General features: G+C 34.3%; 2 protein-coding genes and 1 long non-coding RNA gene across 9 annotated transcripts in view; 1 reads left to right on the top strand and 2 right to left on the bottom strand.

Annotated features, from left to right (window-relative positions):
- LOC124366374 (glutathione S-transferase-like) overlaps positions 1 to 4,656 on the bottom strand; it is a 17,066-nt gene extending 12,410 nt beyond the window's left edge. For 3 of the 5 annotated variants that reach the window (XM_046822880.1, XM_046822881.1, XM_046822882.1), the window contains exon 1: positions 882 to 1,525. In XM_046822880.1, coding sequence (XP_046678836.1) covers positions 882 to 1,023 — 142 coding nt within the window. In that variant the 5' untranslated portion in view covers positions 1,024 to 1,525. The other 2 variants (XM_046822883.1, XM_046822884.1) reach the window with 1 other exon arrangement.
- Positions 1 to 5,911, top strand: part of LOC124366376 — a 9,777-nt gene extending 3,866 nt beyond the window's left edge. Inside the window, exons 2-3 of the long non-coding RNA XR_006922803.1 lie at positions 898 to 994; positions 4,650 to 5,911. This is a non-coding gene — a long non-coding RNA (uncharacterized LOC124366376). The remainder of the gene's footprint in view (positions 1 to 897; positions 995 to 4,649) is intronic.
- LOC124366373 (alpha-latrocrustotoxin-Lt1a-like) lies at positions 5,765 to 21,756 on the bottom strand. Of its 3 annotated transcripts, none has more exons than XM_046822876.1 (2): positions 21,486 to 21,756; positions 5,765 to 8,438 (listed from the first exon to the last, which is right to left on the bottom strand). In XM_046822876.1, exon 2 carries the CDS (start codon positions 8,370 to 8,372, stop codon positions 7,329 to 7,331), a length of 1,044 nt encoding a protein of 347 aa, XP_046678832.1. In that variant the 5' UTR covers positions 8,373 to 8,438; positions 21,486 to 21,756; the 3' UTR covers positions 5,765 to 7,328. The 3 variants fall into 3 exon arrangements, with proteins under 3 accessions (XP_046678832.1, XP_046678833.1, XP_046678834.1); XM_046822877.1 differs by lacking the exon at positions 21,486 to 21,756 and adding an exon at positions 21,092 to 21,327; XM_046822878.1 differs by lacking the exon at positions 21,486 to 21,756 and adding an exon at positions 20,395 to 20,418.

The following is a 21,756-nucleotide window of genomic DNA, read 5'->3' as shown; positions in this document are numbered from 1 at the left end:
TTTTTTTTTTAATTAGGATCTAAGAAAACCTCTCATTGTACGTAAACTATAAGATTTTCTGCACAGCCACCAAAGTAACACACTATTCTAATTCAATTATATTTTTAATACAATTTTTGTTTTCTTGTGATATATTTATAATTTGATATAGAAATTTTAGTATTTAATGAATATGAATTAAATAACAGACTCCAGTATTTTTGTTAGTTAAGTGGTATTATTTTGTACAATAACTTGTATGAATAAAAGATATTATTTTTTCATCATGTCTTGTTGGGAATTCTAGTTTGTTTCCACTGGAAGCCATCTTGATTTTTGCCTTGTAAGAAAAGAACAATTTTACACTTCAACCTCTTTACACTGTTATTTTTGATCATAGAATTATGAAAGAACGTTAAAATAAAATAAACAAATTCTAGTTTTTCAAAAATTTTAATTAGTCATCATAAAAAATTTCGAACTCTTTTACTTTAGTATTTAAATATTCAAAAAGTACTGTTCGGATTGTATTAATCTTATCTTAGAGCAAAAAGTGAGGTCTAACATTGTTCTTACAGGTAAAGATTAATAACATCATTTCACTGTATAATAACATAGTTTCACTACATAATATCATTCCACTGCATAATAACATCGTTTCACTACATAATACCATCATTCCACTGCATAATAACATCGTTTCACTGCATCAGAGTCTTGATACCAATTCTCTCAAATCTTTGCCAACATTTATGTAAGTGTTAAATTTTTGTATTCAATATTTTTCAAGGCTCAACCAATTAAAATATAAAATGAAAAACCACAAATTGTGCTGGTATGTTTTAAATATCATAAGTGTAAATAAAAATGAAATCACAAACCAGAATGAATAAAAATCTTACTATGTTTTATTCTTAGCCATTCTTCTGCGCTGCACCGATGGTCTTCAAACTCTTTGCCCAAGTAGGCTAGCATAAACCGGATGGGCTCACCAAGGCATCTGGCAGGAAAATAGGTGAGTTTTATTTTAGATTTAAGAGTCATGACAACATAACCTGAGCTAGGAAATCCATTTTACTGTAGGATGTAGCCTCCTTAACAGCTGGTAATGACATCTGTTTGATATCAACAGCTCAGCTGGTTCATGTCTTGAACTGTCATGAGATCAAACCATAGACAGAAAAGTAACAATTGTCAAACTATTTCAAATTGAGGTTTTTATTTTGTGTATGTTAAAGGAAATAAATCTTCCTTTGATATTTCAAAGGAAGATTTATTTCAATTGATACAATTAAACCATTTTGAAACTGAGTGGTACAGTGTACCATACATTAAGTCTTTATAATACAGTATTTTATTATAATTTACAACTCTCTGTACGCTATACAAAGAAGATTTCTTTGATCACTTTTACTAACTTTAATTTTTTTTTAAATACCATAGAAATATGTGGGAGGCACTTTTTTTAGGTGTTCCAGCTCAGTAAATTTTCCAAACTGGATTAAATTTAGCGTGGAGCATAAAACAAAATTACAAACACACTATTCTCTTACCAATAATTATTGTCTGTTGGTGTCCAGAGATATGTAACTAAGGGGGAGGGGGAGATGGAGAAACAGCTCCCTTAAAAGCCTAAAAAAGTTTTTAAAATATACATAACAATTCAACTCGTTTGTAATACATCAGTTAAATGCTTTACTTTGAATTAAGCCTAAAATTTATTTAAATTTATCCCATACCCCCAGAAAGGTGTGCTCTTCAATCAAATTCATCCCCCCAAAGCCAAAATCTAGTTACACTACTGTTGGTGTCCTCTCTCAACTTGTCCTGTATTTAAATCATTAAGGGGCAATAAATCGGATTAGCACCGCTTTCGTCACTGACAGTAACACTTATTTTTTCACTTTTACTGAGAATTGATTCCACTTTTGATACTTGTAACTTAAAATCGTCATATATTTATCATTGTGACTGGGAAGTAGTCACATTCATCTCATCTACTACCAGAAAGATTATAGTCACAATAGTATGAATAAGAATTAAAAGGAGAGGTTTAAACTTTTATAGGATAATCATTGGTGGAAGAAGTTAAGAAAAGGCATCTTTTTGCTTATGCAATTCAAATTGGCTTTCAGCTCCTGGACTAAAAATTGTAATCTATTTTTTACAATTATGTCTATTCTAGATATTCTGCCAATCATTGAAACCAATAAGTTCTTTGAAAATCTCTCTGTGTTTTCAGATACCATCTGCTCATACTACTTTTAAATGCCTTATAATCGGGTGATGAATAATTTATCAGATTAGAAAGAATACACATTCTGAAACTACTTGGATGGGCAGTAATAATACTTAAAACATATTTAATTTTATTAGTACTTTCATAGTGATTCAAAATAAAATTTTAAATTTTGAAAAAGTCTAAACATGACACACTCATTGTTCTCAAATGCCTAAACGTAACATACTAGGAGGAAAAATATATTAAGTACTGTATTTCAAAATTGACTATACTCATGTGGGGTATTAGATTTCATTTCAGGGCAACAATAAAAGAGCATCTTATTGGCATTCTAAACATTGGAAAGAAAGCATTGCTTTCAATACATGTCTTCCATCAACCAAGAAGTCCAATCTTTAAAAGTTATATTGCGACCTTTCTTCTATAAATCTCAATGCTCTGGTTTCTAGTGATGATATCAACTTGGCTTTTGATGGCTTCATCACTACATTTGCCAATCTAATACTGAAGAACTTATCCTTCAAGGGAGTGGCACTGAAGAACTTATCCTTCAAGGGAGTGGCACTGGAAACTACCCCCAATTGGTTCTCAACTCAACTCAAATTTCAAAAGATGATCTTGCACAAAGCCTATAACACTTCGCTAGATGATGCTGACTGTTATTTTTTCTCAGTTATCAGAATGTGTTGCAAGGTACTCACCACGGAGTGCTACAGAAATTCCATAGAAGAGGTTGTCCCTACAAATCCCAATATCTTCTGGACTTTTGTGAAAACCATGAGTTGTGGTCAAGACTCCATCTACTGATATGTATATATATCTACAAGAGTATCATCTACTGAGATACTTCAGCTGCTGATCTATCCATGATGAGCAAGTAACAATCTGCTCTTTGCTTATTGACATCTTTTAAGTTAGACATATCTAAGTATGCAAGGCTATCAAAGACATGGACGAGTCCATGGGTTGTGGGCCTAACTCTATTCCTCCAACAACAGTAAAATACTGCTATCAACTGATTGAATATCCTCTCACTAAGCTGTCCAACAAGTCTTTATCAGTTGGCATAGTTCCTTATGCTCTTAAAAGAAGTTTCATTGTTCCTATTCACAAAAATGGTCCAGTGTATGATGTGAAGAATTACCGCCCCATTGTTATAATTCCAGTTATCGTCAAACTAATCATAAAGGTCTTCCTCAATGGCACATTTCTCCTTTTCCCATCACATTACTTCTCGTCAACATGGACTTATGTGTGGATACTCTTCAGCCTCAAACTTGTTGACCTTCCAGTCCGACATATTTGATGCCTTCACATTTAGAAACTTTTTCGTAATTTAAGAAGGCAATGCAAAGATCTGACCAAGACCTGTTTCTACGAATACACTAGTAATATACCTACTAATATAAAATCATTGTGGTCCCACATTAACATCATGAAGTGACTCTACTGTTCGTACCATTCTAAATTTTTACTCTAGAGTGGCTGTAACTCCAGTGGACAAGTGCGAACTTTTCGCTGACTACTTAACTATATATATTTATACTTTCATTTACGGAAGTGAATTCCCCTGGAACAACATGGCTTCCTACACTTCCACTCAACCATTTCTAACCTACTCGAGTTTCAGGAATATATAATGTCGGCCTATAGAGACTCAAGCCAAGTGGACTGTGTTTACTTGGATTTATCCAAAGCATTCAACAGAATGAGCCATAAGATTTCTAACCTATTTGAGTTTCAGGAATATGTAACGTCGGCCTTTGGAGACTCAAGTCAAGTGGACTGTGTTTACTTGGATTTATCCAAAGCATTCAACAGAATGAGCCATAAGATTTCTAACCTATTTGAGTTTCAGGAATATGTAACGTCGGCCTTTGGAGACTCAAGTCAAGTGGACTGTGTTTACTTGGATTTATCCAAAGCATTCGACAGAATGAGCCATAAGATTTCTAACCTATTTGAGTTTCAGGAATATGTAACGTCGGCCTTTGGAGACTCAAGTCAAGTGGACTGTGTTTACTTGGATTTATCCAAAGCATTCAACAGAATGAGCCATAAGATTTCTAACCTATTTGAGTTTCAGGAATATGTAACGTCGGCCTTTGGAGACTCAAGTCAAGTGGACTGTGTTTACTTGGATTTATCCAAAGCATTCGACAGAATGAGCCATAAGATTTCTAACCTATTTGAGTTTCAGGAATATGTAACGTCGGCCTTTGGAGAATCAAGTCAAGTGGACTGTGTTTACTTGGATTTATCCAAAGCATTCGACAGAATGAGCCATAAGATTTCTAACCTATTTGAGTTTCAGGAATATGTAACGTCGGCCTTTGGAGACTCAAGTCAAGTGGATTGTGTTTACTTGGATTTATCCAAAGCATTCGACAGAATGAGCCATAAGATTTCTAACCTGCTCAAGTTTCAGGAATATGTAATGCCGGCCTTTGAAGACTCATGCCAGAGGACTGTGTTTACTTGGATTTATCCGAAGCCTTCAACAAAGTGATCCACCAGTTGCTATCTTAGTACACAATTAAAAAATTCAGCATTTGGTTTTCTCCTCAGGTTACTGGCAGTGACTGTTCTTGAGCGAAGCTTCTGACTTAATGTAGTTTTAAAATACGGTAATTTTTAATAAATCAGTTTTATTCCAGTTAAGTAAATATTATATCATTTGACAATGTCTTTTTATCATTTAATTTACTGTACTTAATTTCATTTGTAGCCAGGAAAAAAGTTTTGGGGGGTCCATACAACAGAGTAAGGCCCCATTCCATTACTTAAAAAGTTCGTGACGTGTTTCTTTGTTGAGAACGATCTTTCAGCAGTACATCAGCAATACTGAATTTATTTAAATAATAATAATAATTGTTTACTAAAACAGTAATCAAAAATTTGGGGGTGTTCCGAACCCCTTAAACTCTCTCACTGGCTACATCCTTACATCACAAGACGGACAGTGTAAAAAATTATTGCCCTTTTTCAAAAAGTGATTGCTACAGAGCAAAGGTTCTTGTACTTACCTCAATGTTATACTTACTCTGGAGGTACGCTAACTTTGATCCTTGTACACTCTTGTAATCTTTTCTTTCAAGCACATGGAAATCTGGTAAAAGTAGCAACACTCATTCTTAGATCAGTTCTTTGGGTTGCAGAATTGTTTTTACAAAGGTCTTTAAAATGAGCCACTAGGGGGTTTACATTTAAAAATTTAACTTATTCCCTCCATCAATCTTAACAAAAATTTCTCAATTATTGGAGCGTTTGTTGATATGTGTGTGTTCAGAAATTAATAGAGGGGGTGGACTTGGTGTAATAAAAAGTTAAAAGTATATTTACATTTTTAAGATCATTTTGTTTTGAAATTCTTTAAAACGCAATAGTATAAGAAATAGTAGTATTTTTAACTAGCCCTGGATTTAATCGCGCCAGCATGCAAATAAAAGTATCACAATAATATAAATGCCTCATTCTTTTCAGTAATAGTTTTTTCTAATCTTGAGAAAAATAATATAAAGGAAAATAATTTTAATAGCAGAATCAACAGAGACAAACTTTATTGATTTAAAAACATAAATAAAAAATCATTGGTTTATAATACAAGCTAACAGTTTTATCACTGTAAATCTATCTGATCTAAAAAAAAATCAAGAAAACAGATCAGACAGATTTTTTCATATATAACAGTTGTATAAAAGTATATACATATATACATAAATGCGATCAATATTTACTAAAATGTACAATAAATCACAGCCCTATGATATAATTTACAAAATAATTCACATGTCGTTACATTTACAACTAACTAGTCAGTCTTAAGTTTCATGTTAAAAACAAGATAATCATATAGAATGTTTATCTTGTTTTTTTGCATCAATCATACCAAGACTGACTAGTTAGTAGTTAACGTAACAATGTGTGAATTGTTTTGTAAATTATATCATAGGGCTGTGATTTATTGTACATTTTAGTAAATATTGATCACATGTACATTATTTCACAGCCCTATAATATAATTTACAAAACAATTCACACATTGTTACGTTAACTACTAACTAGTCAGTCTTGGTATGATTGATGCAAGTATTTTTAATTTCATGTTAAAAACAATATAAAAATTCTATATAGGATTTCTTTTACAATACGTATAAAGTTGAATAAATGCTATAATTTTGAATTAAAAGTTAAAGAATAAATTATTTACTAAATTATGATTCAATGAATATTTGAAACAATAATTTGGTTCATATTGCCCTGTATAACACCTTATTTTTTCAACAAGCATTTTGTACATTTGTTCAAAAATATTTTGTAAATAAGTGTTTGATACATTTGTAATTACAGTATTACAGTGTGCTCTATCTAGTTTTGTAATTTCAGTATTTAATTACAAAACTAGATAGAGCCAAGTTAAACAATATTGAAAATGTATCCTTCAACCTCACAATTGCCTTAGAGGCTTTCCATGTCTATTTGTTATGTCTAGTAGATTATAGTACACTTTTACGGGATTTATATTAAGATAAAATTCCTAAGGTCCCAACAAATTTTTCCAATTTATTTTTATGAAACCCCAAGATAGTGACCACTTTCAATTCGAGTCCCAGCATTAGTTTTTATGTGTTATCAAGATACTGCCAAATTAGAGATAAATTTTATTTTTTAAGAAAAGAACAATTGTAAAGTTAATCAAAATAAATCTGAAAATGTTATTTCGTGTGACATTAAATACACTATTTATATTTTAAGCTAGCCTTTTAATTTAAATGGAAGTCGTATGGGGAAATGGAGGGTTACCATATAAACGAATCACAGTAAGTCCAACCTACATGAACTGACTAAAAATATACATGGAAAACCCCTAAGAAAATTGTGAGGTTAAAGAATGAATTTTCAATATTGTTTGACAAATAAATTTATGAATTGAATGTGGTCACTATCTTGGGGTTACTTAAAAATAAATTGGAAAAATTTATTGGGACCGTAGGAATTTTATCATGTAAAAGTGCACCATAATTGTGCTAGACACAATAAAATTTATTAAAAATTTAGTAAGTTTTTAATTTTACTGTACAATACATGTACAGTATAAGTTTCCTACTTATACTGTATATGTATTGTACTTGAGGTTGGGCAGGGGGGTGTTCATAATTTTACAAAGGGATGTGACGGTTGCCGGGAGATCCTCATTATCTATACAATCCAAAATCTTCCCGACAACTATAATAGGCATGTATAACTCAATTTTTAAAAAGAGATCAGATAGTATTTGCTCTCCATAACTCAACAGTTCTTCCCTCTTTTCATTTTTGGTAAAAGTCGCCTGAAGTAGCGACCCGTAAATTGGAAAGTCAACTAAAATATTAGAAGACCACACAATTTTTTTTACATCTTCAACATGATATACTGTGCAACAAGTGGAGAAGATACAATACAGAGAATGTGAATTCACTCGTACGGATTTAAGCCTTGTCAACTCATTTAAACACTTTGACTTGTAACGTTGTAGGTCACGTTCACCTATCAAGAGTTCACTGTGATAAGGCAATCTTGCACACTTCCTTTTCAAGGAGTGTTTTGAAAGGATGGTTACAGCGTGTTCCACAGTGTAACTATCGTACCACGGGTACGCTCGTAGCAACAATTGCGGGCAGTGGGGAGTCCCCCAGTCCAACAGCTCTTCAATGATCTTCCGGGCGATGACTAAAAGGTGAGGGGCTTCTTCCAACGTCTCTCTCCTCAGGTTGTGGACAGCCCAATCTAGTGCTGTCTGGCCCATCTCGTCTTCCACTTTTACGTTCGCGTTATGCCTAAGCAAAATTCTGGTATTGGGTAGGCTAAAATAACGAACTGCTTCGTGCAGGGGTGTCAAGCCGTACTTGTTCTTGCTCTCGATATTACCGTTGTTTGCTATGAGAAACTTGGTTATCGACGAAGCACAGTCTCTCTTCACAGAGATATGAAGTGCCGTATTTCCGATTGTGCTAGGCTCATTTACATCTGCCCCTCTACTCACCAGATTTGTTATCGCATCCACATCCATTATCCCTATCCCAAAATGCAGGGGTAAATAACCGCGCCACCTATTGTCAAGACTGTTTGTCCAATCGAGCCAGGGGTAGTCTTCATCATTGACACACTCCATACTTCCAAGTTTTTAGAGGGATCGTTACTGTTTCTAAAATTTTCCTTCTATCTCCAAAATACGAATCTGGAAACAAAACAACCACAATTAAACCAATATTCAACCTTTATTACATTTGGTTACAAATAATTTATTTTCTATTTACTACCCAACAGGTGAATTTTTTTAATACCAATAAAGATTATTTTCTTCTTAATATAAACACTGTTATAGTTACTCAGCTATAAATATGAAATGGTAACAAAAATGAAAGGATTGTCAATATGATATAGTATTTTATTATAAACTGTTAACAAATGTATATTTTTATAATTTTAAGTGTTTTGCTATTTATTTATTGTATGTAATGTTTTTATTTAAATTTAGATAAATTACTCATCTTATTTTTTTTTAATGTTAATTTTTTATAATCATAATATAATATAATCAATTTTGTAATAATATTTTACAATTTATTTATTGTATGTATTACTATGTCACATGATAAAATGTAATATGACAGAGTTAAATTTATTTATTCTGAGATTCTCTCATTGCCATCACAGTTACCCATAAAACCCATGTTTGAATTTTGTCTTGCGTTTAATTTTCAACCTTCAACGCAAAATTAATAGTTTTCCCTTAAAACACGAGGAATCAAATTTCAAGTCTCCGTGACCTTTCTATCAAGGGTTATCGCACGGACAGAGAGGCAACAGTTGGAAAACTACACGATTTTAAGAAGGCCCTGTTGGCTTCTTCGGAATGACAGTACTGTATACGAATAATGGTTCTAAATACTATGAAAGGCTGTTAAAAAAGAATAATTGATCAAATTTCAATATATATTACTAGTAACAAAACCCTCGAAGTGGCACGTACTTCACATCAAGTGTGTAAGTGTTCATATTCTCAGATTACTTTAGTAAAATCATATGGATGTAAAGAAGAGGAAGAACTTTTTAGAGCCAACTGAAATTACATACAGGCTGTAAATTAAGTCCTGATACGCCTGGATATGTTCCAAAACGGATTGCGATATCGATGTAAAAACTTCAAAATACCTATTAACCCTTCCCACGCAGAATTTATCTTTCAATTTTGACTCATAACGCGTAATTAACTTTAATTTTTTTTTTACATTTTACCAACTCTAATTTTCTTTTAGTTAGTGGTGGCTATTAGGAATAAAAAATAATACAGTATCACAAAATAATCAGACCCCTATATTGTTTACCAAATTTTACAAAAAATCGTCAAGATTTGCCATTGCATAGAACAGTATTGGCCTATAACAACACAACAAATAAAGTAATAACAAAATAAAAAGATAATATAATGCTAAATACAACAGGAACACGAACAGTAAATAAGGAAATATGGCAAAACAGCGTTAAACACTAAAATATGCCGTGCCGGGATATATCCCTTTACCGCGTAATGGTTCGCCGCAGACTGAGGCTAAATCACGCCACAAGGGACAAAGCCACGCCCTCCCACCACTGCGACGCTCCAATGAGGTTCAAACTGTAACATCTGCTTTTCGGAACAAGTATTCAACACTCCCTTGAACTCTAGCGGATTCCACGGCAACTAAAATTTATTAAATAACACAAAATATACTTTGAAGGATATATCCGTTTACCGCGTTTCGGTCAAAATTAGGCGTAACGGATATATCCGTTTGCCGCGTGGGAAGGGTTAAAATACTTCCATGAACTTTTTGAAGAATACAAATCCCCCCCCCCTTTTTCAAACGGTGGTAACTTTAAATTATCAAATTGCAACCCCCTATCTTGTGACATGTTATATTAAAGGTCTATTCAATAAAAACACAATGACATTAACCCTTTCCGGGCCAGGAGGCACTATATTGCCACCATAGATTGTGTCTGAAAAGTGCCAGGTAGCAAAATGTTGCCGTCGGTGACATATGCGAAAAGCGCCAGGCAGCAATATATTGTCTCCTTGATATTTGTTGTTTTCTTAAATAAATACGACGTCAAATGATTAAAGTTTTATATTTTTTTATTCCCTGGTATACTTATATATAATTAATATGATTATATATTAAACATTTTTATTTTGGTGGTCTATGCATTTTTATTTCGTAATTGTCAAGTGACATTATCAGCTGACTCGATCTTTTGTTGTTTATTCTTTATGCTTTAGTGTAATTGTATTATTGTATGCTGGATTCTTCTTCATTATTTTATTGTGGTTGTAAATATTAGTAGTTTTAGTTGTTAAGTGCTTAGCTATTGTGTGTAGTTGTTACAATAGCAGTGAGTATCGTGTATTTATGTGAACACCCCACCATCTTCCAAATCCGTCGCTAAACGCATTTTAATAAACCAACTTTTGTATCTAATAAACAAAACATCTAACGAACCTGTCAACAAACATCTGTGTATACATGCTAATGACGTCATCCATAGAGGAACCTACGCTGCGCGACTTCTCATCCACAGCCTTCTGAATCACACAGCGTCTTCAGTGTCATTACTATAAACATTTTTTATAATCTGGCTTTCTCGGCGGTGGACTGAGCAGCTGTTGAGGAAGTTCTGGATTTGCATCGTTCAAATACACACCCGTCCTTTATTATTGGAAACGTCTGTTTATTTTCTCAGTAAAATGGCTAGTACTGCAACCACCTGTAAAGTTTGTATGAAACAGGTTCTAGATTCGGAGGAGGGGATCGCATGCAAATCAAAATGCAGCCGCTGGTTTCATCGAGCTTGCGTAAATATGTCAAAGGCTGACTACACCCAATTCTGCAAAGATACGAACAAGAGATGGCTTTGTAACAGAGTGGACGGCGTGCCATTTCTTGAGGATCCTATCGTAGTTTTGACATCTAGTCTTAATAAGCTCATGAATAAGATTGATATAAGATGATAGTTGGTCCGATCAAATAGGAAAAATAACAGAAGTCACAGAGGGCATCGGGGAAATAAAAACAGATATTAGACTTATCAAAAAACAGATTTCTATGCTTGAACCGCGAGTCTCAGCGAACGAAGCAAAAATAGACAATTTAATATCTGCAGTGGAATCTATTAAAGAAAATAAATTAAACAACCCTGAGTCTATCATCAGTGAAGTCAACGATCGATCCCAGCGTGCCAAAAATGCTATTATACACGGAATTCCAGAGCCTAATGGCAGGGATGCAAGGGCAAGGGTTGAACAAGATAACGGATCAGTTAATTCTATCTTTCAGTCCCTTAATTTATCTAACCTTCAAGTGACCAAAGTAATCAGGATTGGGAAGCAGTCGCCAGATAAATCACGCCCAGTTAAAGTAGCATTCAAGGACGCAAAAGATGCCATTTCCTTTTTTAAAACTTTCCATCCAGACTCCTATAAAGAAATCTTCCCAGGTTGCAAAATTGATGTATCCCGCGATCGCACGCAAATGGAAAGGTCTTATTTGGCTGAACTCAGAAACACTCTCGACACTAGATCAAAGCCTGGTGAAAGAAACCTCACCATAAAATATCAGAATGGAACCCCTAAAATTGTGCAATCCTCAAAAAACTAGCTTCGATCAATGGACATCTCTTAGCTTATTACCAAAACGCTAATGGTTTAAGAAGCAAACTGGAAGAACTAAAATTATCCATAGCCACATCCAAATTTGATTTGATAATTATCACTGAAACAAATCTCTCTGATGACATACATGATGTCGAAATATCTCCTAGTAACTATACCTCTTATCGTTGCGACAGATCGCATTTAACCAGTTCCAAATCCTGTAAGGGTGGAGTCATGGTCGCTATTAAAAACAACATTGCATCAACCCAGCTATTGTCTGGTGTGAGCAATATTGAGCATTTGCTGGTAAAGATTGAGCCCTTTAAGGGCATTTCCTGGCTCCTATAGTTTGCTACATCCCTCCTCAATAGCATGTGTCCAGTTACAACAGTCTTCTATCGTCCATTGAAGAGGTGTCTACAGAACATGAATTCCACGAAATTATTGTAATCGGGGATTTCAACTTACCCGGTGTGGATTGGGCAGATCCTCTAAATTGTGTTCATACTCCTGCCTCCAGAGTGATGCTATCTCTCATGGAGCTATACGACCTTCAACAAGTTAATTCTATTTACAACGGAAGAGGAGTCCTGTTGGATCTAGTTCTATGCACAAATAAAAACACTATCGTATCTCTAGAAATTGATGCGCTTCTGCCTGCGGAGGAGAGGCACCACCCTCCACTGTCCATTATCTTGCACTGCAGCAACAGAAACACCAAGGGTTGCACCACCAAACACTTTAATCCTGACTTTAAAAGATGCAATCTTTGGGAAACTTACAATTCCCTCTCAGTCGTAGACTTCACAGCCATCCTGAGTTCCACTGATCTCAATGAAGCAACCGAAAAATTCCTTTCTACGATCGCTGAAGCAGTCAAGCTGAACTCACCATTGAGAAGAGTTGGTGTCTCACCATTTCCCAGATGGTTCTCTGCCGAAACAAAAGATCTGGTAATTGCAAAAAAACTCTACACAGACAGTATAAGGAGCGACTGACAGCCTGCAATTACCTTCGTTTCTCCAATATGAGAGCGTCTTGTAAGTTATCTGCGAAGAGAGACTACCGTCAGCACTTAGAGAAAGTGGATCAGGGAGTATCCGTGAACCTTCGTTTCTTCTGGAGCCACGTTAACGCTATTAGAAACTCTTCCTCGCTGCCCTCACGCATGTTTTACAACGACATCGAATCAAAGGAACCTCAAGGGATGTGCGAACTGTTCAGGGATTTTTTCTCCTCAGTGTATACGAGGCCCACGGAGATATTTATACCTGTTAGTGGTGACCACTTTGGAAACTCCATTTTTTCAATAATCTCACACCAAGAAGTATTGAGCAAGCTGACGAAGCTCGAGAGGATGGGGCCCTGATGAAATTCTCCCGATGGTTTTGAAACATTGCGGTGGTCTGTTGGCGGGGCCAATTTGTGATCTTTTCAATGCGTCACTGTCATGTGGTGTCTTCCCAGAATCTTTAAAATTAGCCTACGTTGTTCCCCTCCACAAAAAAGGGGCCATTGAAGATGTTGCTAATTATAGACCAATCTCGATTTTGCCAGCTATTGCCAAAGTTTTTGAGGACCTCTTTCTTGACCGTTTAAAGCATAAACTGGCTGGCTTAATCTGCCCACAGCAGCATGGTTTCATGAGTGGGAGGTCTACTGTGTCGAACTTAACGTTATTTCAGTCCAAAATACATGAGGCCTTCACCGTCAATAATCAGTTAGATGCCATATATCTGGATTTCTCCAAGGCTTTCGACACGGTAGACCACACACTACTTTTGAGAAAATTGCTTGATCAAGGATTTGGAAGCACGGAAATTAAGTGGCTGACAAGCTACCTCTCAAACCGGCGTTCATTCATCAAGTTTGCTTCGGCCACTTCACCAGAATTCATTTCATACTCTGGAGTTCCCCAAGGATCGCTGTTGGGACCCTATCTCTTTTCACTCTTCATAAATGACCTTCCTGAAGCTCTACAATGCGACTCACTTCTGTTTGCTGATGATGTGAAACTGTTTTCCATCGTATCCACTGAAGAGGACTGCCTACGAATCCAGGAAGATCTTTGTGCGATCGACCGCTGGTGCGAAGAGAACAAAATGAAACTCAACACTAAGAAATGCCAAGCGATGACCTTCCATCGGAATCTCTCCCCCGTTGTCCATAAGTACAATATACGCAGTGAGCCCTTAACTGTAGGTACTGCAGGTAAAAGATCTTGGTATTACATTAGTACCTTTACTGAATCCTGAGTTGCATGTGCGAAACATTTGCAGCAGAGCAAACAAAATGCTTGGATTTGTCTCCCGCTTCTCAAAAGGCTTAAGTGACACGGCTTTAAAAACTTTGTATTGTGCTTTGGTACGCCAAATCCTTGAATATGGCTCTCCAGTGTGGAACCCCCACCAGAAGTTTCTCATAGATGAACTAGAGACTATTCAAAGAAGATTTATTCGAATAGTGGGTGTCAGGAGTGGTCTTCTCTATCGTCAGGTTCCCATCGGGGAAGTGTCTCGTGATCTGGGACTCCTGACTCTTGCGGATCGCAGATTCTCCGCTGACGTTGTACTGCTGTCAAAGATCCTTAACGGCAAGATCGACTGTCCCGATATGCTGAGCCAGATCCTCTTCAGGACCCCTTCAGCCACTCATTCCAGAGACCTGCTCGCTAGGCAGCAACATCGCACCAACTACGCAGCAAACGATACGATGTACCGACTTCAAAGTTCTAGTAATAGCGTCGCCGACATCGTTGACTTTTTTGTGGACAGTATACCAGTGCTCAAGAGGAAGATCGCCGGTCTGCATGAGTTATCTGCCTAGGAGTTGCACAATGAGGGAAGACACTCGTTCTTACACTTTACCTGTACGTCTCTCATTGCTGTTATTTATATATTGTCTTGTTAATTCTTGTCTATTCTTGTTTATTCATGGTTTTATTCTCATTGTTTCGTGCTAATTTATTGCTGTTATTGTTCGTTGTTTTCCATAGTTCAAATCACGGTACACTAATAATTAATTACGTTATTGTCATTCATAGTTTATATCCGTTTCGTCACTTAAATAGTTTATTAATCGTTATTGCTCTATTTGTCACTGTGGTTGTTTACTTTCATTGTTTAATTATTGTTCAAAACTGTAAAAATGGAGATGTCCGTTGAAATGTAAAATAAAATAAAAAAATAAACAATAAACAATGACTGACAATTTGCGATCGGGAGTGAAATTGTAAATAGCACATTTTGTAAATAAATTTGAAAGTGTAAATAAATTTCAAATAAAATTGTGTAAATATTTCTCATACTGTTTTTTCAGCTGTATTGAAACTGTTTATGGAACCTACAATCATTTGTTTACCGGTACATCCATAATGTGAATATTTATTTTAAGTTTCTTGCAATGTAAGAGTCAGTTGCTTTAACACTTATAAAATGTTGCAAAGTACAATTATACGTATTTATACCAAATGTGTCATAACAAATTTGTTTATGAGAGAAATAACACAAAATTTTGCATGGTTGTTCCTTTCTAAATGTATAATATAATAAAATAGCTTCCCATGGTAAAATTATTTTTCCTTTTTTAGTTATCTGCAAAAAAAAATTAAAAAATAAAAATTTTTTATGTAGGTAATCTATTAAAACATTTTTTTATTTTAAATTACTTCAAACTACATCTATATATTTTTTTGTTGATAGTATATATTTATAGGAGTAATTTGGTGCAACTTTTAGGTCATTCTCTAATTTTTATGAAAACTTATAAATTTTAATCTAAGAGACTGCAAAATCGCCAATTTTAGCCTGGCACTTTTGACTAGTCACAAAAAATATAAGATATGAAAAAATTTTGCAACATCACATTTTTGCTCCTGGCCCTGAAAGGGTTAAGAAAACACTTGTATGCCGTTTCTAGCAAAAGTTATGGCAAATAACGCAAACAAATAATCTGTAGGGACAATCCAATGTCTTGCACATATCAACATAATGCATGCGTGATATCTTTTAGTACGACTTTGAGAGGCCCAGATTATCCCTTTACGTAGTATCTAATGTTTCTAGTGTGCATAGTTTTGGTAAAATGTGTCTTTTTTTAGAGGGCATTACAATGTAAGTGATTATTTACCTATAACTTCTGCTAGGATTGTTGTATAGATGTTTTGTTCATTTCATTGTGTTTCTATTGAATAGACCTTTAATATGACATGTCACAAGATAGGGGTTGTTTGATCATTTAAAGTTATCACTTCTATCCCCCTTTGAAAAAGGGAGAGAAATACTTTAATCCTTCAAAAAGATCATAAAAGTATTTTAATATGAATGGTTAAGTTTTTACATTGATATAGCGGTAATTCTAAGCAATATATGGGTCAACCTCGATTTTTCCCATATTACAATATAATGTTCCAATAGTCAATTAGAAAAGGAAATGACTAGAATTTCTTGCCGGAAAGCAGTTATAGGGAGCAGGCAACTCATATTACAATATAATGTTCCAATAGTCAATTAGAAAAGGAAATGACTAGAATTTCTTGCTGGAAAGCAGTTATAGGGAGCAGGCAACCGCGAGAATTACCTATTAGTGATCAGGGGCACTGACGTGATCTGGGCTTCAAATTTGGAACTACTCGAGTTAATTTTTTTCTAGAAGAGCAAGCAGCGCGAAGCGCTGCGCAGCGGGCAAGCATCGTGCGTGATCTTCGTATATACTGAATTGATTCAGGCCAAAGGAATGACACAGATTCCTTTACCAGATTTTTACGGAGATTTTGTATTGGGCGGATTATATTGGTTTACTTTGCTTTCCAGCATGTAATTATGTGTTTAAAATTGTTTTACATACATTACCTGCATTATATTGTAATATGTAATAACAATTTATCAGAAATTTTTAATAAAAAAAAGGATCACGCACGATGCCTGCCCGCTGCGCAGCGCTTCGCGCTGCTTGCTCTTTTAGAAAAATAAATTAACTCGAGTAGTTCCAAATTTGAAGCCCAGATCACGTCAGTGCCCCTGATCACTAATAGGTAACTCTAAGCAATATATGACCGTCTGGAGGTTGCCTGCTCCCTATAACTGCTTTCCGGCAAGAAATTCTAGTCATTTCCTTTTCTAATTGACTATTGTAACATTATATTGTAATATGAGAAAAATCGAGGTTGACCCATATATTGCTTAGAATTACCGATATAGCAATCCGTTTGGAATATATCTAGCATATCAGGACTTAATTTACATCCTGTATATCAATACTATTTTGAAATTGTTTATTGTAAATCACTTCTGGTCAAGTCTTTAGGTTGAGGTTGTAATTACTGTATTGTGCATAAAGATTAGTTTTATAAATTCATTTATATAATACATTATTTAGTTTTAGTTAAATTCTGAATGCAATTATATATAAATCGTTACACAAGGTCTTACTTATATTTACATGTATTTCTATTCCTAAAAAAAGAAAAGTAAGTGCGTGTATTTGCATAAACTGACATAAAAAGTATATATTTATTAATGTTTATAGAGTTTTATTCATAGAATTTGTAGTAACCCTACAAGTTTTTCTTAGAAAGTTGCTGTTTATTTTAACACTTTTCAATTATCCTTACTGTGTCTGTAATATTTTTAACGAACTATGTTGTAAATTGTTATGAATATTTAATACGTCTAACGCTGTTGTAAAAATATGAAATTATTAAGTTTTGTCGATTATAAAAATATTTTATTGGTATAAAATAATAAATTTACACATACAAGAAAAGTTTTACCATCACAAACAGTAATAATTTTGAACTTATAAAGGAGTTTACCAGGACTTACCAACCTTTTCAGGTATTATTCCCGGATGAAAGTAAATCAAACTACCATATTCAAACTTTTGAAAATGCAATAATTGCATATATCAACACTTTAGATCAGTTCGATTTTTAAGATACCTTATGTATAAATCGAAATATATTAAACTTTGCAGTGTCTTTAAGTGATAGGCTTTGCTATGGCTTTGCTCAGCCAATCATGAAATAGGTTACAGTGACCCAGACCTATAGGTTTAGGAACTGCTTGGTATACTAACCAACCTACCAGAGAGCCAACTTCGGCTACCCGAGTGCAGACCTTCCTACCCGAATGCAAACTGCCCTACCGAAAGCAAACTCATACTTAAATGTACACGACCTACGCCCTCGACTAGATCAGGCCCTTTGGTACGGTGGTTGGTCAATTGCCAAATCACAAGTTATATTTTACTAGACACGGCTGTTTTAAAACCTTAAAAGAACCTTGTTTTCAAATTTGACTCGTAACTCAATGACTTCCATTACACAGAATTACATTTCAAATAAAATACGGGTAATGAAATAAAAAATACTTTTATTGTACCGTACCATAAAAAATTCAACACCGGCTATTTTTTTTTTTTTTTGTACAGCCACCTCCACGGTGTTGTACCATCACTATTACGTTCATTGCGATTCACTAATTTCCAGATAGCCTACACAGTAGTCTTCATAAAATAGCCCTAATGTTAAATTTAGCCTGATTTGAGTTCCCAAAATAGCCCCAGGTGTTATTTAGTTTGCTCTGAATTCACAAAATAGCCCCAGGTGTTATTCAGTCTGTTCTGATTTCCCAAAATAGCCCTAGGTGTTATTTAGTCTGTTCTGAATTCCCAAAATAGCCCTAGATGTTATTCTGTCTGCTCTGAATTCACAAGATAGTCCTAGGTGTTATTCAGTCTGTTTTGAATTCCCAAAATAGCCCTAGATGTTATTCTGTCTGCTCTGAATTCACAAGATAGTCCTAGGTGTTATTCAGTCTGCTCTGAATTCCCAAAATAGCCCTAGATGTTATTCTGTCTGCTCTGAATTCACAAAATAGCCCTAGATGTTATTCTGTCTGCTTTGAATTCCCAAAATAGCCCTTTAATTTAAAAGTAAAGTTTATTAAAATGAAACAATATTTAGAAGCACTCTTTGCTCTTTAACTTTCTAGATATGATATACATTTAAATCGTCTTCTTAAGAGAGTGACCATGCCTGACTAGCTAGGTACCCTAAAAAGTGGACAAAAAACAAACTCATTTGAGAAACACTTTTGTTGGATCAATTTTACCTTTACTTATCGTTTCGGCAGAAGAACATTATGACCTAAAACATGCATATGCGCTGGTAGTTTAACCCTAAAACATTATTAAGTAACTGTCCTCCACAGAGAACACTATGGCTGGAAGGGATTAATTAGCAGATAACCTGAATAAGACCAGTCTGAAAATGGAATTTTGGTAATGTTCTCAGACAAAATGTTCGTCATTTTATAGTTTTCGAGGGAAATGAATAACATTTTCAGTGAATTGTTTTTTTAGTTGGGAAGGTTTTACTGCATGTTTCAAGAAGTTAATCTGAGACCCCCCTTGGTTTTTTTTAAACCACGCTGTCATAAGTGCAGTTTTATAGCTTTTCATTTTTTAAGGGTATAGGTTGTTAAACATGTATAAAAATAAATTGGATATATTTTAATTCATTTGTAAATAATCTAATATTTTTTTAACTTAAGGTAGTAACTTAACAGAGTTCTGTTAGGTTATAATTATTATTATGTATTTAATTATATTTGAATTTTTTCGTACTGTAATAGAAACAGTTAGTTTTTACTCAGTCTAGTGTTGATTTTGTAATTGAGTCTTTTCATGTACATACTTTACTATATTTCAAATTGTAAATTAAATTATTATTAACTTGTACTGTCAATATAGCTGTTTTGGGATAGTAACCCTGTAGCTATTTTACAAAATAAATAAATATATTGCCTGTAGACCTATAATTTTTATTGTGTAAAAATAGATATGTTTATTTTATAATTTTAAAATAAATTCCTATAATGTTACATGGCTTTTATTTTCATTTTAATTAGGCTATTTAAGTGATTTAGCTAATGTAAACCATTTTTATGAATTTGTTAACTTATTCTGTATAATGATGCCAAATTAAATGACATTAGCCTACAACAATAAAGAGCAGTTTTATTATGAGTTTCTAAAAATGCAATACAATGCCATGAGTAGTCTTCAAGTTATTATAATATGTATGTATAGACATGTGTCACAAAATTCTGGCAAATTTAAGAGATAAAAACGTTAAGACACCTTAGCCTACATTGGAAGAAGTTTGTAGACTTGTAAGTTAACTAATATTATATTTACAAATTTACTACATAGTTCGGCCTATATTCATAAAACTGTTTTTACAAACACGCTTTGCTATTGTTCATTCTCTCTACCTACACTGTACCTTGAGTACACTTTTGAAAAAAAAATTAAAACATATTCAATTCGTTTTACATTCTTTCCCTTTAGTTGATGGACCCAACATTTTTTAGTTATGATTTCCATATAATTGGCTAACAAAGTAGCCTAATGCTTCACGTCTGCTATCAAACTACTAGCTAGTAAAATGTAAGAAAACAAAATACCTACTATCCAACTGGTATTTATTTACAATAACCTCAATATCTTGTCACCTGGAACTGACCTATGAAAAATGGACTTTTTTTCATGGGTTAACTGGGCATTTATAGTTTTCCCTTTCATTCAAGTATTAACTTTGCCTAAATAACTTGGGTATTTATTTACAATACCGTGACCATGAAAAATGGACTTTTTTTCATGGGTCATTTATAGCCAAGTGTTATTATCACAGGTGCATATAAACTGGGGGGAAAGTATATCATTGTATTATATTGATGCCTTTCGGCCATTATTGCATTAAGGATGGAAAATAACCGACAAAATTTTGTCGAACAACACTTGGAGGGTTAAGGATCAGGGGCATCACGTGATCTGGGATTCGACTTTTGCAAGCTCGAGTTAATTTTTTTTTCTAAAAGAGCAAGCAGTGCGCAGCACTGCGCAGCGGGCAGGCATCGTTGACAGGATTAACGTCATCATTTCAGTAAAATTGCCAGAGGTACTGTCAAAAACAGAGTTTTCAGAGGATTTCAAAAAATTGTAACTCCTTTGATTTTCGTTGCCGACGAATTTTTTCTTCACTATTGTTTTCAGGAAAAAAAAATTAACATACCTTTCCATGGTCACGATTTTGTAAATTGATACCAACAAAATACCTACTATCCAACTGTTAAACAAATCCTACTTTTGTTTAGGTTAGTGGTGGTAAGGCATAATGAACAAAAAAAACTAACCTCAATATCTTGTCACCTGGAACTTTTTAAGTATAGACCTATCCCTAAAAAAGGGGTAAATGAAAAATGCATGGTCCACTTTCTTCTCTATTAATTACTTTACAATCACTTCAATTAACTGAAAATTAGGTCTTTATAGTTTTCCCTTTCATTCAAGTATGCATAAATAAGCCTATACCGGTATAAAACATCTTCGAAAAGTTCCTTTACTTTGCCTAAATAACTTAACTTGATCTACTGTTCACTACCAAGCAATTTATAACCAGACTAAACCTGTAACAAAATCATTAACCACGTGTTTCGTTCATACTAATTGAATTAATAAAAATAAACTAACACAAATAAACAAAACCTAAAATATAAACTAAGCTTTTTTTATAATAAACTTACTTACCGGTTTAGATTAAACGCATACACGAAAGTCGTCGATAAATGGAAATATGTTCCTCAACAAATCGTAGTTCATGCACTAGCATGAACACTTCATGAAAGACAGAGATCAGGAACAAAACAACCCCACTTGCCCGAGGAAAGAAAGTGCAACTACTGAAATAGTTTCTTCGGAAATACCCACCCCCATCCCTAAAGGAAACGGACATAACTCTAAAGTGTAAACAACGCACAATAAACACAATAGGCTTCAGGGTGGATGTGAATGTGTTGAA

Source organism: Homalodisca vitripennis, chromosome 7, assembly GCF_021130785.1.
Source record: "Homalodisca vitripennis isolate AUS2020 chromosome 7, UT_GWSS_2.1, whole genome shotgun sequence".
NCBI classification, from domain to species: Eukaryota; Metazoa; Arthropoda; class Insecta; order Hemiptera; family Cicadellidae; genus Homalodisca; species Homalodisca vitripennis.
The sequence above is the reverse complement of the archived record's forward strand: the minus strand, read 5'-3'. Positions and strand labels throughout refer to the sequence as shown.